At 57.7% G+C, this 23,287-nt stretch overlaps 4 protein-coding genes across 4 annotated transcripts; 2 read left to right on the top strand and 2 right to left on the bottom strand.

Annotated features, from left to right (window-relative positions):
• Positions 1 to 352: 352 nt before the first annotated feature.
• PTSG_00045 (uncharacterized protein) lies at positions 353 to 8,831 on the bottom strand. The gene is made up of 9 exons (XM_004998544.1): positions 3,836 to 8,831; positions 3,524 to 3,593; positions 3,210 to 3,323; positions 2,943 to 3,007; positions 2,714 to 2,788; positions 2,389 to 2,511; positions 2,043 to 2,141; positions 1,402 to 1,820; positions 353 to 787 (listed from the first exon to the last, which is right to left on the bottom strand). Exons 1-9 carry the CDS (start codon positions 8,676 to 8,678, stop codon positions 659 to 661), a joined length of 5,937 nt encoding a protein of 1,978 aa, XP_004998601.1. The 5' UTR covers positions 8,679 to 8,831; the 3' UTR covers positions 353 to 658.
• PTSG_00046 (uncharacterized protein) lies at positions 8,818 to 10,946 on the top strand. Its single transcript, XM_004998545.1, has 5 exons — positions 8,818 to 8,979; positions 9,134 to 9,184; positions 9,555 to 9,665; positions 9,805 to 10,166; positions 10,474 to 10,946. Exons 1-5 carry the CDS (start codon positions 8,946 to 8,948, stop codon positions 10,576 to 10,578), a joined length of 663 nt encoding a protein of 220 aa, XP_004998602.1. The 5' UTR covers positions 8,818 to 8,945; the 3' UTR covers positions 10,579 to 10,946.
• A 142-nt stretch (positions 10,947 to 11,088) lies between these two features.
• On the bottom strand, positions 11,089 to 19,787 carry PTSG_00047 (uncharacterized protein). The gene is made up of 13 exons (XM_004998546.1): positions 19,721 to 19,787; positions 19,074 to 19,212; positions 14,287 to 18,824; positions 13,940 to 14,054; positions 13,649 to 13,701; positions 13,407 to 13,484; positions 13,182 to 13,297; positions 12,942 to 13,014; positions 12,660 to 12,763; positions 12,461 to 12,511; positions 12,019 to 12,112; positions 11,769 to 11,849; positions 11,089 to 11,533 (listed from the first exon to the last, which is right to left on the bottom strand). The coding sequence occupies exons 2-13, from the start codon at positions 19,093 to 19,095 to the stop codon at positions 11,465 to 11,467; spliced, it is 5,394 nt and encodes a 1,797-aa protein (XP_004998603.1). The 5' UTR covers positions 19,096 to 19,212; positions 19,721 to 19,787; the 3' UTR covers positions 11,089 to 11,464.
• A 179-nt stretch (positions 19,788 to 19,966) lies between these two features.
• On the top strand, positions 19,967 to 23,184 carry PTSG_11528 (uncharacterized protein). Its single transcript, XM_004998547.1, has 6 exons — positions 19,967 to 20,124; positions 20,563 to 20,840; positions 21,115 to 21,973; positions 22,180 to 22,481; positions 22,730 to 22,892; positions 23,023 to 23,184. Exons 1-6 carry the CDS (start codon positions 20,038 to 20,040, stop codon positions 23,146 to 23,148), a joined length of 1,815 nt encoding a protein of 604 aa, XP_004998604.1. The 5' UTR covers positions 19,967 to 20,037; the 3' UTR covers positions 23,149 to 23,184.
• The last annotated feature ends 103 nt before the right edge of the window (positions 23,185 to 23,287 follow it).

Genomic DNA, 23,287 nt, shown 5'->3' on the forward strand with positions numbered 1-23,287 from the left:
CTGCCTGTTTGTTGATACTCAAGCAAGCATGCATCGTTTTGTGCCTCGCCTTTGTTCCACCTGACATCAGTCATGATGCTGCGGGTGATTGCTTCCCTTCGAATATGTGTGCACGCGCTTGCGTGTGCGTCTCTTGTGTGTGTGTGCGTCTCGTGTGTGTGTGTGTGTGTGTGTGTGTGTGTGTGTGTGTGTGTGAGCGTGTGTTGTCTGTCTCGCCTCTTCTTCATCTAGTCATCTGCCGAGTCATCATCAAAGTACTGTTAGCTCTTATGATTGCCCTTTCCTGCTCACGGTTCAGGAATATTGCCTTGTTCCTGACTTGCCCCGTTGTGTCCTCTCGTTCCCGCTGTTGTTCTGCCGTGCTTGTTTATGATGTGTGGAGTGATTGCCACGCCATGCTTGCGCACTATGTTGTTTACTTGCGAGCCGGTTACGGTCGTACAGTACAGCTCCCACACCAACACGAAGGAACACCACCACCACAAGCCACTATCAGCCACCACCACCATTGTCGGTGCAATTGCACACTTCACTCCTTCGCTCATGGCACGACCAGGGCGTGCAGGTTGTGCTCGTGCTGCTCCTGCTGGCTGGTGTCGTCGTTACGGTGTTGTGTGTGAGCAATAATGTGTTCAGCCATCGTCGTTGGCTGGCGGGCTCAGATGAACTTGACTGACCGCAACAGCAGCTTCGTCTTCGCCTTTGCCGTGGGCTGTGCACCTGGTCGTGTCGTGCCACCGCCACCACCTGCGCGCCTCCTTGCGCTGTCCTCTTCCTCCCAGAACTCCTGCAACGAGTCAAACACAACAAGCGCGCGCACAAAGAAGGCGGGGAGGCAAGCGAGGCTGCGTGAGGAGAACTGTTCCACCAAATCCAACCAACACCCAACGAATCCACACGAATCAACATCACAACCGTAAACCAGTTCCCACCACCAGAAAACTGCCAACAAAAAACCAAACAGCACAAGCAAAAAAGCAAAGCGGGTGAAGAGGGACAGGCAGCGGGGCACGCAAGTGCGCACACACGCCAACCTAAACCAGGACCACCACATCCACATGCAATACGTGCAAGACGCACGCAAACCCTTCAAAGACGAAGCCAGAAGAACACCAACCCATGACAAAGAACAGAAAGGAACAGGGAAGAAGACGTTTGCCAAACACGCACACTCCGAAAGGAGGCAGGTGGGTTGGCACCCACAAGCACAACAACGCACAAACCCCGAACAAACAAACAAACAAACAAAGACTGAGCAACGAAGGAGGAGGAATTGCCATGTTGACAACAGAGGTCGCACAAGTCACAAAAGTCATGGGTTCGTGGCAGCAACAGCAGCCAGGCTACAACAACAATGACAGAGACAGCAACAACACATTGTGCAATCGGCTTTCAACTCACCACGCGCGGCGCGTCCACATCAAAACTGTCTGCAATCTGTGGCCGATCAGGCGCCGACGATGACGACGATGACGTCGACGATGCAGCTGCAGTTGCTGCAGTTGCTGACGATGGCGATGACGTGTGGCGCTGGGAGTGGTTCAGCTCATGCAGCGTCTCCTCCACGGTGCCGCGCAAGATGAGCTGTTCCACCACCACAGATCTGTCGTTGCCGAGGCGCCATGCGCGGGCAATGACTTGCTCCTCCTTTGCGCGGTCAAAGATCTCGTCCATCAGCACCAGATGCGTCACAAAGTGCAGGTCGAGCCCGACAGCGCCGTCGGTCGACAGCAGCAGCACTTTGCACGCCGCTTGCGTGCGGAACCGCTCAAGCTCTCCCACACGATAGCTCGACCAGTACTCCGCAACGCTTTGCGAGCCTGCGTGCACACCAAGACAAAGTGTGTGCGTGTGTATGTGGGGGGGGGGATGAGTGTGTGTGCGCGTGACGAGAACAGAGGAATGCATACAGACACAGCCACACAGACACAGATACACACACAGACACAGACACAGACACAGGCACACAGATACAGACACAGACACACAGACACACAGACACACACAAACACACACACACACAGACACAGACACACACACACCGTAGGTGCGAATGATGGCGTCGCCAATGATGTTGAGCGTATCGCGGAATTGGCTGAACACAATCACTTTCAGCTGCTTATTCTCGGGCTCCAGCTCATCTAGCACCACCAGCACCACCACCATCGTCACGACAGATAGAGGACAACAACAAGTGCGTGAGTAACGGTTTGACCACCAAGAGTGAAAAACAGACAAGCCGAAGGGCAAAAGCATCAACACTTGCATCGTCTCTCTGTGTGCGTGTAAGAGAGAGAGTGTGTGTGTGACAGAGTGTGTGTGTATGTGTGACACAGAGAGAGAGTGTGTGTGTGTGTGTGTGCGCGCGAGTGTGACGTGACCACACACCTTGCCACTCCCTGAGACGCTTGAGTACGTGCTGGGCCTTGGTGTTCATCTTCAATTCAAACTGCCGCTTGCCCTCTTCTTCCAGAAACTTGCGCTGATCTGCATCACTCAAGTGCTCCGGCGCTATCACAGTCGCGTGCAGGGGTTGCAGTGAATGGAGGAAAGAGAGCGTTGAGGGCAAGGGGTGGGCAGGTTGAGTCGCACACGCCGGCATCGTGACGTTGTACCACAGTTCACACAAGCTCACATAATTTAACACACAAGGTAGCCAACAATTGGCACACACACACATGCAGGTAGAGAAGAGGAGAGACAAGGCACGTACGTGGTGGAAGCGATGTTGGAACAAAGCCGGCCATGGCTTCACGGGGTGAACTCGTTGTCGCCTCCAAGCCAACACCTGCACAGCAGAGCAAGCCGATAAGCGCACTCGTGGAATTGCACAAGTACTTTCGCAAACGCACTCAACAGCAATTGTGCATGCAACTTTCCCCGTACACACACACACACACACACACACACACACACACACACACACACACACACACACACACCTGGCTGCAAGCGTTGAACAAAGTCAACATCAAACTCCAGCTTGCACACGGGGCATTCACGTGTCCTTTGTGTTGAAGCACACACAGGGCAGACGTGAGGGAAACAAAAGGGTCAAGCAGCGACAAAGAGTGCAAAGTTACACACACACACACACACACACACACACACACACACACAAACCAACAAGCGAGCAAACAAGCAAACACACACACACACAAACCAACAAGCGAGCAAGCAAGCACGCAAACCACAAGACGTTCGCTCACTCTGATGTGATGCACGATGCGCAACACATGTGGCTGCATGGGAGAACAATCAGGATGAGCAGCTTGCGCTCGCACAAGTCACACGGCGTCGCCTGGCCCATGACGAACCGGCTCCTGGCGTGATGAGCGGACGGATGGACACGCACAAGCACCAGCAGTGATCGTCATCACCGGGTTGTGAGGTCAATGGAGAAATTACGTCACAGCAAGTGGGTGATTGGCCCAAACGAAACAGGCATGCCAGACAAGCAAGCATGCAAGCAAGTAAACGAGCGAGAAAGGGTGTGAAGTGTTGCTGGTGGGAGAGGCCGTACCGCACGTGTTGGCGACGCTCTTCGTCCAGGCCGTGCTGGGCCAACATTTGGTCCATCTCCTCCATGTACGCTGTGGTGAGACAAGGCCGCATGAGAGCCACGGCACGGTTAGCGCACGCTCGACGCAACATTGAAGAAGGCTTGTGCCTCCCTTCAATGCACACACACATGTACACACATGTACACACGCACACACATGTACACACGCACACACACACACACATGCACACGTACACAGACACACACAGACACACAGACACACATGTACACAGACACACGCACACATACACAGACACACAATCGCGTATGCACCTGGTTTGATGCGCGTGGTGCAGAAGAGACCGCCGCAACACACCAGACGCATGTGCTGCAACACAGCCTTTGCCCTGCTGGTGTCCCGCAGCAGCGAGTCCTGGGCGCCACTCGTGCGCCCTTTCATGCCCGTCAGCACGAGGTTCGTCTTGACAGAGGCCACGTACCCGTTGTATGCATCCCGCTCCAAGCGCGACGCCTCAAGCACCGCCACGCGCCGAACGGGCCGCGGCAGGTGGCGCAGTTCCTTCTTCTGGTGCAAAATCATCATGTGCGACAGCAGGTGCATCAGCCGGGCACACGTCTCCACAGAGTGCTCCTTGTTGAAGGGCACCATCACCCCGCGCCGCCACGCCTCCGTGTCCACCAGACACGGGAACCGCAGAAACTGCAGCATCTTCTCGAGGTGGCTCAGCCCAGAGCGCACCGCAACCTGCGGCGTCGGTGTGCCGGTCATGCACCAGATGATGTCTGCCTGGATGGCTGCAATCGCTGCGTTGCGCACGTTGAGCCCGCGCCCCATGATGTGCCCTTCGTCCAGCACCAGCCGGCGCCAGCGGTGGCGGAACAGCATGCCGTGCAGCGGGTGGTCGTGGCTCAAGATGCTCTGCACCATCGACACGGGCGCAACCACCAGCCCGTTCACGGCAACCGCTTCTCGCTCCTCCTCCACAATGGCCGCAGGAAAGTCGACTCCTTCGCCAACAGTCAGGAAGAGCGCCCGCCCAAGGTACTCGCGCTGGCTGCAGAACTTGTCCACCTGGTGCTCCCAGTGCCGCACGAGCGAGTCGTCCGGCACCAACACCAGCGTCGCGTTGAGCCGTGGCATGTACTGCCGCTCAACCCAATATCGGTCCTGCTGCGTGAGTGGCGGCAGCGCACGCGCCATCACCTGCGACAGGCACGACAGCAGGTGCTCCGCAATTGCCGCCAAGCGGGCGTGCACACCGCGCACACGCGTGCGAATAGCCTGCATCACCTCCACATCCTCTGTAACACTGGCGGCTCGTGTCACTGGCACTGGTGGCGCTGCTGCTGGTGCTGTTGCTGCTGTTGTTGCTGTTGTTGCTGCTGTTGGTGCTGTTGCTGGTGCTGTTGCTGCGGCCGTCGATGCGGCTGTGGCTGTGTCATTGCTCTGCTGAGAATTGGCGGAAAGAAGGGAGCTCGCGGGTGAGGCTGCGGGCTCCAATGTTGTTGACTTTGACGATGCTGACAATGAGGAAGAGGAAGTGGAAGATGAAGAGGAGGAAGAGGAAGATGAAGATGACGACAGGACAACAACATCTGATGAATTCACATCGTCTACACCCGTCGTGCTCGCCGCTGTTGTTGCCGTGGACCGCTGCTGTGAAGACCTGGCAACATTCAGCGTTTGCTTGTGCAACCACGACAGCATCGGTTGGCCTTGCACAGTCTGGGTGGGTGGCGCCAAGTCCTTAGATCTGAGTTCGCCACTGCTGTCATCAACATCATCAACCCCATCGTAGTTGTCATCATCATCATCGTCGTCGTCATGAAGTGCAATCACATCCGGTACCTGGTTGCCTTCTCCCGCTTTCTTCTTCTTGCTTCTCTGCTTCTTGCCACTCTTCCTTCTCCTCTTTGCCGTTGTCGGCTTCTTGCCCGAACCCGCGCCTGCACGGGCCCCCCTGCGCCGTGTTCGCTCCCGCTGCTTCTTCTGCTCCTCTCGCCGCCGCCGTTCGTCCTCAGCCGCCACCTCCATCGCCACCGCGCTCTCCTCGTCAAACTGCGCCCGCGCCACCACAGACAGCAATCCCTCCAGCCGCAGCCGCAGGTCTTGCAGCGTTTGCAGCGTGCCCGCTCGCTTCTTTCCGCCGGGAGTTTCAAAATCACTCAGCAGCGTGTCAAGGCCAATTGCCGCCTGCCCACCAGCCCGCAGCGCTTCCAGCTGGTATTCAGCACATGCAGCCGCCACAGTTGCCTCCACAGCACCTTGCTGCTGTTGCTGTTCACCTTGTTGCTGTTCTTGCTGCTGTTCGCCTTGTTGCTGTTCTTGCTGCTGCTCGCCATCATCGTCATCAGCCGCCTGGTCCATGCTGTCGCCATTCATTACCACCACACCTTGCGCTCCACCGTTGTCACCACCACCACCACCGTCACCATTGGCGGGGCCGGCGAGTGCCTGCCTCCTGCTCTGGGCCCGCTCCACGTCTGCCGCGTCAAACAGCGACACGGTTCCGTCTGCAAGCACATACAGCTGGTTCAGCAGACTCTTGTTGCCCTTGTCACCACCACCACTAACACCACTAACACCGCTACCACCACCACCACCAGCAGCAGCAGCAAGACTGGTGGTGGTATCTGCAATCGTGCCTGGCCAGTGTTTCGCAATCTCTGCTCGTAGCTCGTTTGCCACCCTCACTGTGGTGTCGTACAGCTGCACTTCTGGATCACTTTGAATCAGATCCTGTGCTCGAAGAAACTGCAGCTCAATCAGCCGGTCCTCCAAGTCCTCGGCACTACCTCTCCCACCCGCCGCTGGCGTCGCACCCGACGACCTGTGATCGTGAGCACGAGCATCACCGTCACCGCCGCCGCCCATTCCCGCGCTGCCAGCGTCACCATCGTCACCATCGTCGTCGTCGTCATCCGTCATGGAGCTGTGTGGTGATGGCTGCGGGTGCTGGTGTTGTTGTTGTTGCTGCTGCTGCTGCTGCTGCTGCTGCTGCCGCTCGGTGTCTGCATTGGGCGACGGTTGGTTTGGCATGGCGTTCTGTGCCAGCTGCTGCACCTTCACGTCCCACGGCGTGTAAGGGGCCGCGCGCAGGAGGAGCGCAAGCACGCTGACTGTCTTGCCAAGGCCGGGCCCGTCGCACAGCATGCCACCACGAGGCAGCATCATCGACACGGGAGCTTGCGTCAGCTCCCCGCTCACGCAGTGCATATACACGTGCCCGATGCCAGGCTCGCTGCTGGAAACCGTGGTATTGCTGTCGGTGCTGTCCTGGCGTGCGGCAGCTGCAGGTGAGGCGGTGTAAGCGGGCTGTTGCTGTGTGCTGACACCAGCAGCATGGTTCAGGCCATCGCTTCTAACACGTCGTGGTGTTGCCGCAGACGACAGCAACGGCTTTGACGATGGCGATTGTGATGGTGCCGGTGACGACATTGCGGACATGAGCAGCCGCTGCTGGCTGACCATCTGCAGCTGGTGGATGGTGAGCGCCTTCTTGCTCAGGTCCACGCGCTTCTTGCCCGAGCGACGGGAGCGGCGGCGCTCGAGCGGATGCGCCGATGTCTGTGGCGATGACGAGGATGACGACGGTGGTGTTGCTACGCGGCTCATGCAAACGGATGGGGTTGATGGTGTCGTTGATGCGCAGGCAGCACGCGATACGCTGGTACCTTGGCCATCCTTGTGGTCGTCATTGTCGCAGTCCTTCTTGGCGGTGTTGTCAGCGTGCATGCCAGTACTGTTACTCCTACCTCCATCGTCATCGATTGCACGTGGGTCATTGTCACGTTGCTGAAGTTGGATGGGAATGTGGTAGGGCATGAATGCGTGCTGTCGCGCAGCCTCCAAGCGAACCATGCGCTCCACCGCATCCAGCTGGTGTGGATACAGCCGGTGGTGAGTCAGGCCAGGTGTCGTGTCGCGTGCCAGCAAGTACATGAACTTGCACGTGCATCGCAGGTGACGCAGGCTGGCCGGGTCAAGGTGCTTGACAACCAGGGCCAGGATCTCCTGGGGAATGTCGGCAAGGGTCACGGTTGCTGGTGTTGCACCTGTTGGTGTTGGTGTTGGCGCTGTTGTCGACTGTGCATGGTTTTGTGTCGTGGCGGTAGTTGACGGTGCTGAGCTTGCGGGACCACGTGCATTGGTCGACACAACACCCTTGTCGTGCTGAGTCGACACAATCTGCAACGTGGGCGCTTCGCCCTGGAAGAGGAGCTGCTGTTGCGGTGTGTGGGCGACGGCAACCCCCGCGTACACGTCTGTCAGCGTTGGGGTGTGCCGGATGAGGAACCGCTGCCAGATGGCGGCGGGCGCCAACGCCGGCAGCTCGCAGCGGTGGTAATGCAGGCTGTGGAGCAGCGCGTAGGCCTTGCTGAGGGCCTCCGTTCGCAGAGCAAGCGCTCGCTTGCCAGACATCACTCGCGCGGCGTCAACACACACTGGGCCCACACGCAGCCGAAACGTGATGATCCAGTACGTGGGGCTGTCTGCTGTCGACAGCGTTATGGGCTGCTCTGTTTCATCGTCCCCCTGAACAACCACAACATCGCCGTCACCAGCTGCTGTCGACGCTGGCGCGCCGCCCTGCTGGGCCTGCTTCTTTTTGGATCGCGCTCTTGATACAACAGGGATCAAGTCCACCTCTGGTGGCTGTCCAGGCTTGGGCGTCTGCTTGTGGCGCCCGTCTCGCGCTGATGCTGTTGTGGTTGCGGCTGCTGATGATGATGCGGACGAAGGGGCAGAGAATACCGATGGGGTTGCTGCCTTTTGCATCGTTCTGATGGCGCGCCAGATGCCGTCAAACGGCACGGGCACGCGCAGGCGGATTGGGGCTGTCTCGTGATCTGCGTCATCTGCCTTTGCGAGCACCACCCGGAAGTAGCCCTCTGCTGTCCTGTCGACCACACGCGCACGCGTCTGTGCCATGGTGCAGGCGTTACCGGCGTCAGTCGACTGGTTCCGAGACGTTGAGGGAGCTGCGGTGGACGACGACGACGATGCGGAGGAGGAGGCGGAGGAGGAGGCGGAGGAGGGTGGCGCTGCCATCAGTGTGACTGCATCGCCGCCCTCGCGTGCCAGCAGCTGCAGCAGCACAGACTGTGGCACATCGAGCTTGCCAGGCACATCCAATGCGAATCCGCGAAGCATCTTGGACTTGTACTTCAAAGCGGGGTGAATGCGTGAGTGCGGCGCGAAGGCGTTGGGGCTGATGCTGCGCGAGTGTGCTGCGTTGCCTGCGTTGCTTGTTTGTTGTTGTGGGTATGTGGACACAGCACCTTTGACATAAAAACAGGCCGACGTTACTCTTGCGTGCTAGAATAAGGACAAACCAATCTCACTGACAAGCAAGCAAGCAAGCGAGCAAGCAAGCAAGAAGCAAGAAGACGAAGAAGAAGAAGACGAAGAACACCAACCATGGCTGTGCGCTTCACGTCCATCGACCTCACTGGTGTGTGTTTGTGTGTTTGTGTGGAGAATGGTTGCTGCGTTGGCGGTGGTCGTCGTGGGTGGGTTGGTTGGTTGGTCAATGGGTGATTGACAAGACATGCGCATGAAATTGCATGCGTGTCCCCCCTGCTGTGGGTTGTTTTGGGTTTCATTAGACGAGTTTGCTGACATCATCAACGACTCCTCTGAGCCCATCGACCTGGAAGGTGCGGTCGGGCATGTTCAGACACGTTCAAGCGGCTCGCCAATGCCAGTGCATTGCGAGTTGGCTGATGTTCCATTTACACCCAAGTCACACCACGCCATACGCACGCATACTCTTTGTCTCTGTCCCTGTCTCTCTGTCTCAACACACACACACACACACACACTCTCTCTCTTCCTTCCCGTCGGAATTGTCCGCGCACATACGCACACTTTGTCTTTCCGTCTGCCTTGTCCACACACTCACACTCACATACACACTCACACTGACATACACACATACACATACACACATACACACATACACACACACGCAAATCGGCGCCATGAACTCTTGTTCCACAACGCTTTCTGTGTCGTCGTCGTCTCAAGGCTACCATGTTGAGGACGTCCAGGGTGCGAACAAGAGCCACCCTTTCTCCTCGTATGTGATTGCCCCGGGCCACACCACCCGCTTCTGGACCACGCCAAAGGCTCAGTCAGGTATGTATGGACACCAACACTGTGCCCTCTTGTAAAGCGCGCTTCGGGTCGTGCTTGTGTGCATCTCCTCCCGCTGCTCCTTCCTTTGTCTCACCCTTTCCTTTTTTTTCTGCCTCCCTTTGTCGCTGTTCCTGTGTAGGGCTGAAGGAGGACGAGAACAACCTGTTCTGGCGCAACAAGAACGGAGCCCCGCGCGCGAAGAACGTGCTGAACAACGAGGGCGACGGCCTGCGGCTCATCTCGCCGGAGGGCACCGTCGTGTCGTCCATCTTTGTCAGCGAGCAGACGCATGCGGACTCGATGCTGCAGTCGCGCCTCTCCGTCTCGGAGGAAGGCGAGCAGCAGCCGTCGACAGAGCAGGAGGAGGAGGGCGACACAGAGGGCGCACAGGACGAAGATGAGCAGGCAAGCGCCGCCATGGCCACGGAGGAGGACACCGACCAGACGCAGCCCGTAAGCGCCAACGTCTCCTTCTTCAAGACTCGCGCATCCCTCGGAAGTGTGAGTGCTCTTTGGTGTTGGTGTGCATGTGCATGTTTGTGTGCATGTGCATGTCTGTGTGCATGGGCGTGCGCGCGCGCGTGTGTGTGCATGGGTTTGGTGTTATTACGTCTCTCTGTCTCTCTCTCTCTCTCTCCATTTCTGTCTCTGTCTCTGTCTCTCTGTGTTTGCCTCGAGTGGTCCGAACGGCACCAAATGTCGTTGCTCCACGACCCCGAAACCCACACCCTCACCCACACCCTCACCCACATAATCACCACGACTTTTGCCGCTGCCGCCACCACGGGCCTTGTGTCTTGTGGTGCAGCAGTTTGATCCAACAGAGGGCCTGTTCCAGCGCTTCTGCGAGGAGATGGACGAGATTGAGGCGCGCGTGCTGAACAAGTACAAGCAGAGGATCACAGCCAACTGAACACCGTGCTAGCTGTCGCCGTGCTAGCTGTCAACGTCCAAGCGCCAACCACGCCTTCCTCCTGCTCCGCGCCCGCTTGTTGCTGCGCTGCCTGGTTTTGTGTTGCGATTGCGTCCCCATGTGTCTTTGTTCCCAATTCTCGCCAACGCTGCGCATCCGCACAAGCCTCCTTTGCTCTCCCTCCTCGTTTCAACACACGACTGAACAGCCGCGCTGGTTCTCTTGTGCGGTTCCGTATGTTCCTTGTTCATGTGCATGTGTGTGTGCGTGTGCGTATGGGTGCATGTGCGTGCGTGCATGTATGTGTCTTAATGTCAGTTCTGTGCTCATGTTCCATCATCAATCAGCATTAAACGCCTTGCAAGTCATGGCCGCATGCATGTAGGCGTGTGTGTGTGTGTGTGTGTGTGTGTGTGTGTGTGTGTGTGTGTGTGTGTGTGTGTGTGTGTGTGTGTGTGTGTGTGTGTGTGTGTGTGTGTGTGCTCGGGTCGACGTGTACGCGTGAACCGGTGGAAGTCGTTTGAATTGTACTTTACACACCACTGATGCGATGGCAACAAATATCTGACAACAAGCATGGCAACGAAATGATGAGGTTGTGACACAAGCACACGAATACACAACCCGATCCAGCCACAAACTATCAACTAAGAGGAGGAATGGGAACGTGTCACAGGACCATACTCAACGAACAGAACCACATACATGCATGTACATATGCCCGAAGCATGAACATGTACAACAGAAATGAGGATTGAACATGTGGAAGTGTGTCTGGGTGCGTGTGTCTGAATGAACTGCGTTGTGTGCATGAATGAATGGGCTGTGCACATTTGGAAAGACGAAGAAAGGCAGGAAACTTGAAGAGTCTTGAAGGGTCATGGCGTCATCTTGGTCGAAGTTTCTTGTCCAGCAACTCCAGAACCATCACCGTTCGCAGATTGGGCATGTCGCTCTACACACGTGCACGCAATAATAGTGGCGGGGGGGGGGTGTTGAGATGTTGATGATGACGGCCAAGAGAGAGAGAGAGAGAGAGAGAGAGAGAGAGAGAGAGAGAGAGAGAGAGAGAGAGAGAGAGAGAGAGAGAGAGAGAGAGAGAGAGAGAGAGAGAGAGAGATAGCGAGGCATTCGTTTGCGCTGGCAACCACACACACACACACACACACACACACACACACACCGCGTACCTGCTTGAACCAGAACTTGGAGCCACGGCTGAGGCATTCAGCAAATTGGGACGTAAACACACCGCAATCGCAGCAGTTGCGCTGTCAAGTTGTGACGAAAGCAGCGGACGTGAGAGTGGGGCGAGGAGAAGGCTGAGGTGTACGAGGTGTACGAGTCACGATAAGACACAGGCCGTGTTGTCAACATCTAACTGGCGTTGACAATGCGCACATGTGTTCCACACACACACACACACACACACACACACACCTGTTGTGGACAGGAGTTGGAAGTGACGTTCTTCCAGGACGAAAAGTCAAACGGGCGATTGCACTTGGCCTTTGACTCCTCCATCATCCACATGCTGACAACGACCACGACGATGATGGTGATGATAGGGAAGTGCATACACACACATACATACACACACACGCACATACACACACAGAGCAGCAGCAGCACCAAAGAAGGAGACAGGGCGTTGAGGGTTCAAAACACAAGGAGACGAGCGTGAGGATAGTGAAGAAAAATAGGACGCAACACGTCAACAAAACCAGACCACATCAGCAGCAGCAGCAGCAGCAGCAGTCGCATCAACAGCAACAACAACAAAAAACAAAAAACAGCCAAACAAACAAACAAACAAACAAACAAAAAAACCAAACAAACAAACAAGCAAGCACATCTGTGATGCTTGCCATCGCCCACGCACCGGACTGTCTTGTGGAAGGACGGGTTGCCAGCATGCATTGAATCATAGTACCTGCAACAAACAAACAGGTGACACACACACACACAGATGAGAAACGCTGCACTCCCCAACACAACACAACACAACAAAAACCAAAACACAAACAAAACAAAGAACAGGGTGTGCACCAGCCAAACAGTGCAAGTGGGTGATGACGCACGTGATTGTCTTTGCTTTCATGTCGATGCATCCACAGCACCAGTGGTTTCCAGACACGTGCAGGGGGATGATGATCTTGTCGTAATCAAACACGCTCGGCTTTGCCTGCACACAGCGTTGTCGGTGGTCGTCGCAGATCAAACCATGTGTGCACGTGTATGCGCGCGTAAGTGTGCGTGCGAGACTAGTGAAACGCGCAAAGCGAAATCATCACCCATCACAAGCGCATGTCATACGCCACACGCACGCACGCACGCACGCACGCACGCACGCACGCACGAACCTTGCGTGTCCATCGTCGCACGCTGGCGTATCCGGATGAGCGCAGACTCTGGTAAAAGAACGAATTGAACAGCCTGCGTCACAACACAGACGCACGCACGCGCGGGAAGGGCAACACCGTGAGCATGGACGAGTGTACGCACATGGTTAGTTGCATTAGAGAGCCGTTGAAGTCACACTGAAGTACACTCACGCCAACACACAGAGACAGGCGTGCATGCGTGTGCGAAAGCAAACTGACCAGACGCGCGGGAGGGATGGGTCTGCGCGACTGCGTTCGAAGATGAGACCCATGTATGCGTTGACGACGGCGTCGTTGAGCCAGGTCAAGCCCTCCAGCGTCAGCAGGTCGCACCGCTGTACAAAGGTGGCGGGAGAAGGTGGTGGAAGGAGGTGAGACACACATACACACACATACACACACATACACACACATACACCTCCTCCCTGTTGCAATATGTCGTACCATGAGGGTGAACCGCATGACGCCGCCGTTTGTCGAGAGTTCATCTTCATCCCCACCAGTGGTCCACACGTCAGAAACCTGTCCGCAGCGGCTTTGACGTGAGTGGAACAGCCAAAACAAAATGCATGCAAACAAGTCGGCAACGGAAGTCGGCAAAGAGTGGCGACTTCTTCAACACTCGACACCATGTCACACATCGCATGCGCACAGTTGCACAAGATTACACACATGAAGTTACGCACCCTTCTGTCCTCCTCGGGGGTAACTTTTGCCACGCCAGGCTTCCTGTGTGCAGCTGTGGCCCAAGATCCAGCAAGAAACCGTGTAAGAAAAGCAAAAACAAAGCGCGCGTTGGATAACTGAAGTACAAAAAAAAAAAAACACACACACACACAACCAACCAACCAACCAACCAACCAACCAACCAAACAAACAAACAAACAAACTAACAAACAAAACAAAAAAACAAACAAACAAACAAACAAACAAACAAACAAAAAAAAAAGAAAGAAACAAATAACACTGGTGCGCACCGAGACCGATGAGGGTGATGCCGCTCATGAGGTCCTCGAGTTTCGCCGTTCGAATTGCGCGGCGCCGGTGGAAACTGCTCGTCTTCTTCCACTCCTCAGCCTGCAGCAGCGTGCGCTGATGGTGCACGTGCATGGAACAAAACCAAGCAAGCCGGAGGTGAGGGATGCGAGCAGCGATCCTGAAAAGTTGATGCAAAACCAGACACACCACAAGCAGTCACACTACGCACACACACACACACACACACACACAGAGGCATACACACACACGTTCCAACGCCACCCCTCTCCACCCCACCCCTTCCCCCTCCTCAGCCCCTGCTTGCCCTGCGGTGCGCGTGTGATACCTGAATGTCGCTCCACTGTCGGCTGCTGGAGAGGCGGTCATCAAAGGACGTCTGCGACCCGGCCTCACCAAGCACAGATAGCGTCGACGTGTTGTTGGCCGGCGCGCGCGTGGCGTGGATGCTCTCTGCCGCTCCGTTGCTGCGCGGCCCGGTGGATGGGGTGGTGGTGGTCGTGCGTGGCTCCGGCTGCTCATCGCTGTCATCAATCTCTTCCACGTCGCCCGTGTCCTCCTCATCAGACAGCACCACCAAGCCGTCGTCATCGTCCTCGTCATCAGCATCATGATCGCGATTGTTGCCGTTGGTCAGTGCAGTGGGGGTGGTGCCTGCAGGCATTGTTGCGGCGTGTCTGGAGTCGTGCTCCTCGTTGTGTTGTTCATCCTCATCGCTGTCTTCAATGATACACAGATCGTCGTCGCTCTGCTCATTGCCCTCTTGTTCGGCGTCGCTGCTGCCCTCTGTTGCTTCCTCCTCCTCCACCCCTTCACTCCCTGCTTCCTCATCGCTCGTTGTGTCTGCGTTGTGTGCCTCCTCCTCATCACTCGCCTCTATCTCTTCTTCCTCCCCCTCGTCTTCTTCTTCTTGTTCTTCTGCTTCGCTGTCTTCTTCGTCGTCGTCGTCCAGCTCCTCCTCTTGTCCTTCCTCTTCTTCATCCTCCCCACTCTCTTCACTCTCCCCACTCTCTTCCTCCTCTTGCCCATCATCGCCTCTTCCTTCCACTTCCTCGTCCTCGTCCTCGTCTTCTTCTTCCTCATCTTCGTCCTCGCTTGAGAGGATGACCTCCACGCTCGAGTCTCCACCGCCACGGCTGATGTGCCCACTACCACTCGCTTCATCATCGCTCTCCCTACCAGTTTCCGCCTCCCTATCACTGCTGCTGCTGCTGCTGCTGTCGCTGTCACTGCTCCCATCTCCGTCATCTCTCAACTCTTCATTTTCCTCCGCACTTTCGTCTTCACTTCCCTCGTCCATACCGACAGCGCCCTCCCCCTCTTCTCCTTTCATCTCGCCTCCATCATTGTGTTCTTGCCCGCCCACTCTTGCCTCTGCTGTGTCTTCGCTCTCATCTCTGTCGTCGTTGCCTTGTTCTGCCGCAACAGCGCCCATTTGCTTCTCCTCACCACCTTCTCTCCCCACCGCCATAGCTGCTCCTTCCTCTTCCTGTTCTTCGCCCTTCGCACCAGCAGCGCGCACCTGAGCAGCGGCAATTGCGCTCCCTTCCCCTCTATCGCCTCCAATACCGCCAGACTCGACACCGGCCATGGACTTGGGTTTCGCACTCGCACCCCTGCCCTCCTCTTCCGTCTCCTTTCCCTGGAGCGTCACCGCAACTTCAGTCGTCGTGTCATCTGCTGCCGGCTTGCTTCTCGCCTCGTTCTTGTCAACACGGGCGGCAATTGGAACCCGTCGCCAGTTCTTCTCCACATGTTGTTGTTCTAGTTGTTGCTGCTGCTGCTGTTGTTGTTGTCGCTCCTCTCCAACACCAATGACAGCGCCACGCAAGCCTCCACTGGGCGGGAATTGTGGCGGCGGCGGCGGCGGCGGTGTTCTGCCAACCATCTCCTCTCCAAACAGCTCTGCGTCTGTCGCCATGGCCACATCGTCCCCGGCCTCGGCCCTCACAGACGCCGTCCGAAGCGCGTGCGGCCCACGCGTGTCGCCAAACACGGGCACACCACGCCGCCTCCCATCGCCATCGTCGGCACGGGCAGATGCAACACGATCCTCCTCCCCCTCCTGCCTCTCCTCTTCCTCCTCAGCCTCGTCATCAGCGTCCCTCTCGCCGCCCGTGTTCGCCGCATGACGCGGCCGCACGTGCACGGCGACGGTGGCCGGGCTCGCAGACTGCGACACGGGCGCAAACACGTCCACGAGTTTCTCTGGACTCGACGACCGGTCAGACACGCGAGACCCAACGGGCGAGAGCGACATGGGCGGCGAATGGCGGCGGTTTTCAAACCCGACACTCACGCGCGCGCTCGCAGTGCTGCTCGCCGCCACGCCGCCGATTGACGATGACATCGGGGGCGCGGCGGTGGCGGCCGTGCTGGTTGTTGTTGTTGTTGTTGGTGTTGTTGTTGCTGTTGCCGCTGCTGTTGTCGGTGTTGGGTGCGCGGTGGGGCGACTGGTTGCGGCCACAATGGCAGCAGCCGCAGACCTGCCTGCTGGGCTCACGCTCCGTGCACCCGCGCGGTGCTTTGCTGCCTGTGGCGGTGGCGGCGGTTCGGCCAAGCCACGTGAGAGCTGCAGTGGTGGCACGCTCGATGATGTCGCTCGTGGAAGTTGTGGTGGAGCACGACCCGTCACCACCACCGACCGCCTCTGCGATTGCTGCTGTTGCTGCTGCTGCTGCTGCTGATGATGATGATGATGCTGCTGATGATGGTGGTGGTGGTGGGGTGGTTTGATGTCAGTGCGCTCCCTCGTACTGCCGGCACCAGTAGCAGTAGCAGCAATAGCGGCCCCACGCGTGCGCTGGAACGACACGGACTGCTCGTCATCCCACCCCTCCTCATCCTCCAGGTCCGACACGTGCGCCGATGTGGGCGACCCCCTGCTGGCAATGACGGATGACGTGCTCTCCAGTGGCCGCAGCCCCGTCATCTGCCGTGTCGACCGCATCTCCCGAATTGCGTCCTTGACCGGCGGCGTCGGGGAGATGTGTGTGGGCTCACTCGGCGGGCGCGGGTGCGGCGGGCTGCCGTTGCTGCTGGTGGTGGCTGGCAGAACCAGGCCTGTCTGGTGGAAGGCAACGCGCGCACGGCTAGTGGCGTATTGCGGCAGCGATGCTGGAGCAGTTGTGGTGGTAGGCAACGCCCTGCTGACAGGCGGTGGCGGTGGTATCAGCGTGGTCGATGACGCTGATGAGGATGAGGATGTCGGGGTTGCCATCGTGGCTGCTGTCACCGGTGCTGCCGCCGCTGTTGTTGTGGTTGTTGTGGTTGTTGCTGCTCTTGTCGTTGCGGCTGTTGTTGAAAGGTGTTGTGTCTGCTGCACGCCGGCCATTGGACTTTTTCCCGCCCTCTCATGCGCTTGTTCTTGTTGTCCTTGCTGCTGCTGCTGCTGCTGGCCCTGTTGCTGTTGTTGCCCCTGTGGTTCGGAGGCCAGGGAGCGTGTTGACCACGTTGGCGACTGTGCTGCACGTGCGCTTGCCAGCGGCAGTGATTCCAGCGTCTCCCGCGTCATCAGCACGCGGTTTCGCACGCGCTCCGCAGCACTCGCTGGGACGGCGGCACCTGTGCTGCTGGCAGGGCTGGCCGCACCGTCCTTTGCTGTGGTGAGAGGAGTGGAAGGAGCGTCAAGGGTAACCAAGGCAGACGCGTTTAGCCTGTGCTCCTGGGCCTCCCTGCGGCGCCTCTCCTCCTGCTTTGCGCGCTTGATGCTGCGGTACGGCGAGAACTTGCGCTCGAGATGCTTGTTGTGCTGCGGATCGGTAATCAGCTTCCGGTACAGTGCCAGCTTCGACGACGACGACGACGACGACGACAACGGCCGTGGCGTGCGGTGGTGGCGATGGTGGTGGCGGTGATGGTGTTTGGGCTCGTGATGGTGGTGGTGGCGGTGATGGTGGTGGCGACGACGTGAGCGGCGCACGTGTGGGTTTTCCTCCAGCTCAGCAGCGGCGTCACGGCGGGCATTCTTGCCATCTTCATCACCCACCACCGCACTGTCCACAGCAGTTTCCTTGACCAGCAGCCCTGCGTCCGCCGCCTGGACCTCCTCAGCCCCCCTCTGCTGCCGGTGTGGCATACGCGGTGCAGCCTGCGCTCGCTTCTTGGGCGAGGGCGAAGGGGAGGGCTGGAACGCGGCCGGGGTTGGTGGCGGCGAGTACTGGAAGGGCCCGGGGCGACCAGGCCGCGCACCGCTGTGCCGTGCTGCTGCTGCCCGTGGTGACGACGACAGCAACGATGGGGATGAAGGCGACAGCTGCGATGCTTGCGATGGCGCTGTGACGAGTGGAGACGGCAGCGGTGTACCGTCCTCGTCGCCAGCAGCAGGGGAGGGGGGAAAGGCGAGGTGGTGGCTGGGGCGCACGCGGGTGGAGTCCGCAGACAACGGTGCGCGGGCTGTTGACGACGACAACGACGCTGATGATCCGCGTGGCAGTGGTGGGGTGGCTCGCGTCTTCAACAGCGACAGCGGTGGCAGTGGCGGCGGCGGCTTACGGCGGCCTTGGCCATGTGCTTGCTGTGTGGACGTGTGCGGCTGCTCCAACGGTGTGGATGTATGTGGCGCTGGCGGCTGCGGCGAGAGCTTCGGCGCTTTGCGCTGGGGCTGTCCCCACGGTCGCACGCGCGGCGATGGCTGCTCGTGATGCGGCTGCCGTCGATCATGGTGGTGTCGGGGTTGGTTGTGGTGCAGCTGGGAGGGTGAGGCAGCTGACGCCACTGGTACCTGTGGCGGTTGCTGCTGTTGTGGAGTGCTTGACGTCTGTGCAGCGGCATCGGCTGTCGCCTGCTTCTGTTCCTCCTGCTCCTCCTCTGCGGGATCGGCCCCGCCAAGGACGAGCCGTGTCACGGAGTGGAACGCCTTCTTGGCTGGAGACGCGGCAGCGGCAGGGGAGGGACAAGCGTGAACGTAAGCAAGGGTGAACGTAAGCAAGGGTGAACGTAAACAAGGGTGAAAAGCCTGAATGGGCTGCATTGATGGGAGGTGATGTGGGATCGCATGTGTGTGTGTGTGTGTGTGTGTGTCGAAGATGCTTGACAGGCGGCCAAAGAGGGACTCCATGCTTGAGCATTGGGGGGGGGCGCTGTTGTGTGGCGTAGGGCATGGTGTGAGCTTACCAGAGTTGAGAACGAACGACATGACGGCAATGGTGTGTGGTGGGTACTTGAGAAGAAGCGGGCTGTTGGCCTGCTATGTCGGTGTCGTGGTGTCACGGCCAAAATGCAGCCAGCGACGCTCCCCTCGCAAGGAGTCCACCTGCAGTGAGGTACGCAGGTGGAGGAGGCACAGGCACAGAAAGCCCGACACAAGGCCAGGTTGCGAGATCGGTGAGCACGAAGTTGGGCTGGACAAGACAAGCAAGGAGTTGCATTACAGGAAGCGCGCGGGCAAGGTAGAGAGAGAAGAGGGAAAGGCAGTCGTTCGTTCAGAAGTCTCCGGCAGGAGCTGTCAATTCGTAAAATGAAAGGAGGTTTCTCACGCACAGCACGAGCCATCCCAAAAGCTCACAAACACGCACCCAACACACAGGTCATGTGCCATATCCTACAGAGACAGCGGAGAGAAAGGAAGTTCAAGGAACGCACAGAGAGAGGGGGGGGGGGAGAGAGAGAGAAATAAAGACATACCGGCACACATGCACACGTGCAGAAACACAGGCATGTTTTCAACACGCACGGACCAACAGGCATCGAATGAAGGAGCCAGATGCAACGCTGCCCACCATGACATTGGTGGGTTGGTGCGCATTGGTGTGCGAACTCACTCTTTTTCCGCTCCCTGCTGCAGTTGGTACTTATTGGTGGGTGGCAGTTGCGTTGGAAGTGCCCCACTACAAACAAGACGTGTGGAACGTTTGTAAGTGTGTTCGTGCGGTAAGGGTTGATGTGAATCGTGGGCGTGCGTGGGATGTTGTGGTGAGACACCTGAGAGTCAAGCACACGAGCACGCTCTCACCCCCAAGCAAGTGGCCAACACTCGCGCCAACCAACCAGAGAAACGGTGGGCAGCAGAAATACATGCACTTTATCGTGTCGCAAGAGGTTGAAGGACTCGACGCTGGTTGGCTCGGTTTGAGCTGCGATGGCGTCAGTGGTGGGAGGGCTGGATGTGGGGACGACGAGTGTAAAGCTGGTCATTGGCACAGCAGGACAAGGTGCAGCACTGCAGGTGTGTGTGTGTGTGTGTGTGTGTGTGTGTGTGTGTGTGTGTGTGTGTGTGTGTGTGTGTGTGTGTGTGTGCGTGCGTTATGTGTGTGTGTGTGTGTGTTTGTTTGTTTGTTTGTGTGTGTTTGTTTGTGTGTGTGTGTGTGTGTGTGTGTGTGTGTGTGTGTGTGCGTGCGTTATGTGTGTGTGTGTGTTTGTTTGTTTGTGTGTGTTTGTTTGTTTGTGTGTGTGTGTGTGTGTGTTTGTTTGTGTGTGTGTGTGTTTGTTTGTGTGTGTGTTTGTTTGTGTGTGTGTGTTTGTTTGTTTTTGTGTCTTTCTGCCGGTGTTCACTTGCTTGTGCGTCGAAAGCATTCTTTTCTCCTCTCAGCCTTGACCGCATCCCTGCATTGCACCCCCAACACCTGACACCATCTCCCCCTCCTCCCTCCCCCGTCCTATTCAGGTGGTGTTTGAGACATCGCTGCCGCACAATGCATATGTGTGCCATGGCCCCGTGCGATTCGAGCAGGATGCCGGGAAGCTTGCGCAGGCAGTGGAAACGTGCTTTGCCAGAGCGCCAGCACACCTGCGCAGCGCCATGACCACCCTGCACATCTCCTGTCAGATGCACGGCTGCATTTTCTGGAACAAGGACGCGTTCACGCGCACCCCCGCAGCGCCACCCGGATCCTTATCTCTCCTCTTGCCGCCACACAGCCGCCTCTACACCTGGGAAGACAAGTGCGTTCGCCTACCTTGTGCCTCTGCTATTGGTGGTGCTAGTTGCTACTGTTGTTGGAGTATACACATGAGCGCGTGATATTGTGTGTATGTGTGTGAGTGTGTGTGTGTGTGTGTGTGTGTGTGTGTTGTGTTGTGTCGGTTGCCCGAGCGACGTGGTTGTAGTCGCTGCTGATGTTGCTGGTGTGGTTGCGTATTTGTAGCACTCGGAGCCGCTCGCACCCTGTTCCACCCATCTCCACCCGCTCACCAGCGATTGATTTCACAACGACAGGCGGTGTGACGACACATTGCTGGCCGCAATGACGAGCTTTGAGTGCCCGAGCAAGTCACGCCATTGCCGCTGTGTCAACACGGGCTATGGCTGCGCCACGCTGCTTTGGCACGCGCACCATCAACCGGAAGTGCTTGACAACTTTGACTCGTGCACCAGCATTGGCGACTTCTTCACAGCGGCGCTGTGTCAGCAACCAGTCGCCATGAACACCACCCTAGCTGCATCGTTTGGACTGTTCCACCCAGAGGACAACACGTGGTGCCAACACGGCCTTGCCCACGCCCTGACCACCACCACAACAACAACAACAACAACAACAACAACAACAACAACAACACCAACAACAACAGCACCAACACCATCATCAACAACAGCAGCAACAGCGCTAACAAGAGCGTCTACAGCCCAGCGCGTGGCAAGGGTGCTTGACATGCTGCCACAGGTGGTTCCGCCGCTTTCCCGCGCAACCGCGGCCGCCCCACGACGCACAGCCTCGTCACCACCACCACCACCACCACCACAACCATCGTCGTCATTGTCGTCGCCACTGGTGTCCACTGACTCGCGCTGGCGCGGGAACATCCACCCGACTGCTGCACATGTGCTGGGACTGTCAGCGAGCTGTTGCGTCCTCACGGCGTCGGGCGACAACCAGTGCCAGGTGTTCGGATGCATTCGCGCGGGTGGAAGCACAATCCACGCGCAAACAGGAAGCAATAACGATACTGGCCAAGGTGCTGATGGTGGAGACGATGGGCATGCGCCGGCGTTGCAGTCCTGTGTGGTCAACTTTGGGACATCCTCCCAAGCAAGCGTCGTCACTGCCACCGACATGTCGCACGCAATCACATCAAGGGTGAGTGTGTCCTGTGTGTGTGGGGGGCTGTTGGTGTGGGGGGGGGGTCCGTCTATGAGTTGGTGTCTGCCTGTCTGTCTGTCTGTCTGTCTGTCTGTCTTTCGCTTGTATCCATTGCGCTGATATTGCATTGAACACTCACCCCGTACACCACATGCTTGTCACCACCACCATCACCGCCGCCGCCACCTCCTCTTCACGTGCAGATGGTGGAGTGCCGGCCATTCTTCTTCAACCGCTGGCTCCTTGCGTCGTCCAGCATCAACGGAGGAAACGTCTTTGCTCACATCGGCGCGCACCCGCACCTGCTGCGCACTGCGCTGCACACGCACACGCTCACAACCAGCGATGGCGATGGCGGTGATGAAGATGGTGGTGGCAGTGACAGTACTCCGAGTGAGGGCTCGTGGCTGTTTCGTGAGCTGGAGACGTGCAAGTGGACGGAGTGTCCAGTTCACGTTGACGCGCGTGTTTATCGCGAACGCGACGGAACTGGTGGAGCTTTCCGGTCGGTTGCTTTTTTCGCGTGCTTCCGTGTGCTCGTGGGATTTCCCTTGTGCTCTGTCTGTACGTGTATCCAGTGTTCCCACCGTTAACCCCTTTCTTACCCTCTATGTATGTCCCCTTTGCGTGTGATTGTGCGTGTGTCACATCATCACGTCACATGGCATCACATCACATAAGCGCACTTTCAACCCTCACCTCAGCCCATGTGGAACTCCCTCCACTGGTCTGCCATTCATTCGCATTGCTTAGGATTGGAGATGACGAGACGCCACCGTCATCACCACAGCAGCCAGCGTCGCTGCCTCAGCTCCTGTCGGGGATTTGTGATAGTCTGGCCCAGAACGTCTGTCGCCCGCTCCTCCAGACACTCTCTGGGCAGAGGCCGGTCCTCGTGCTTGCAGGCAACGCTTGCGTACGTCTGTGCCATGCTTCAGTGCAATATTTCATGTGCGATCTTTCTACAGTTTGTGCGCAATCTCACTTGTGCGCCCACCGGAGCCTGCTCACTCCTCCTTCTCCATCACGACCTCTATGCACGACAGGTTCGAAGCCCGTGCTTGCAGGCATCCATCCAGCGTGTGTGCTCTGCGAAGAAGGTGATGATTGCAGACCCGTCCATGGACGCGGCCGCTGGTGCAGCCATGCTGGCACTGCTGACGCGCACGTGATCATGGTGTTATTTGTGTGTGTGTGTGTGTGTGTGTGTGTGTGTGTGTGTGTGTGTGTTGTGTGTGTGTGTGTGTGCTCGTGCGTGCGTGCGTGCGTTTACAGTGCGTGTGCTCGTGCGTGCGTGCGTGCGTGCATGCG

The sequence above is a fragment of the Salpingoeca rosetta genome (assembly GCF_000188695.1).
Source record: "Salpingoeca rosetta unplaced genomic scaffold supercont1.1, whole genome shotgun sequence".
NCBI lineage: Eukaryota > Choanoflagellata > Craspedida > Salpingoecidae > Salpingoeca > Salpingoeca rosetta.

Excerpts from the sequence above, each read along its gene's own strand:
- PTSG_00047 (XM_004998546.1), bottom strand. The coding sequence starts at position 19,095 with ATGTCGTTCGTTCTCAACTCTG. Across the intron at positions 12,512-12,659 it reads ATGAAAGCAAAGACAATCAC|GTACTATGATTCAATGCATG; the intron begins GTGCGTCATCAC and ends TGTTTGTTGCAG. Across the intron at positions 12,113-12,460 it reads TCCTTCCACAAGACAGTCCG|CATGTGGATGATGGAGGAGT; the intron begins GTGCGTGGGCGA and ends GGTCGTTGTCAG.
- PTSG_00045 (XM_004998544.1), bottom strand. The coding sequence starts at position 8,678 with ATGCTTCGCGGATTCGCATTGGATGTGCCTGGCAAGCTCGATGTGCCA. Across the intron at positions 1,821-2,042 it reads CGCCATCATTCGCACCTACG|GCTCGCAAAGCGTTGCGGAG; the intron begins GTGTGTGTGTGT and ends GTGTGCACGCAG. Across the intron at positions 788-1,401 it reads ATGTGGACGCGCCGCGCGTG|GAGTTCTGGGAGGAAGAGGA; the intron begins GTGAGTTGAAAG and ends GACTCGTTGCAG.
- PTSG_00046 (XM_004998545.1), top strand. The coding sequence starts at position 8,946 with ATGGCTGTGCGCTTCACGTCCATCGACCTCACTG. Across the intron at positions 9,185-9,554 it reads TGAGCCCATCGACCTGGAAG|GCTACCATGTTGAGGACGTC; the intron begins GTGCGGTCGGGC and ends CGTCGTCTCAAG. Across the intron at positions 9,666-9,804 it reads CACGCCAAAGGCTCAGTCAG|GGCTGAAGGAGGACGAGAAC; the intron begins GTATGTATGGAC and ends GTTCCTGTGTAG.
- PTSG_11528 (XM_004998547.1), top strand. The coding sequence starts at position 20,038 with ATGGCGTCAGTGGTGGGAGGGCTGGATGTGGGGACGACGAGTGTAAAG. Across the intron at positions 20,125-20,562 it reads GACAAGGTGCAGCACTGCAG|GTGGTGTTTGAGACATCGCT; the intron begins GTGTGTGTGTGT and ends CGTCCTATTCAG. Across the intron at positions 20,841-21,114 it reads CTCTACACCTGGGAAGACAA|GCGGTGTGACGACACATTGC; the intron begins GTGCGTTCGCCT and ends TCACAACGACAG.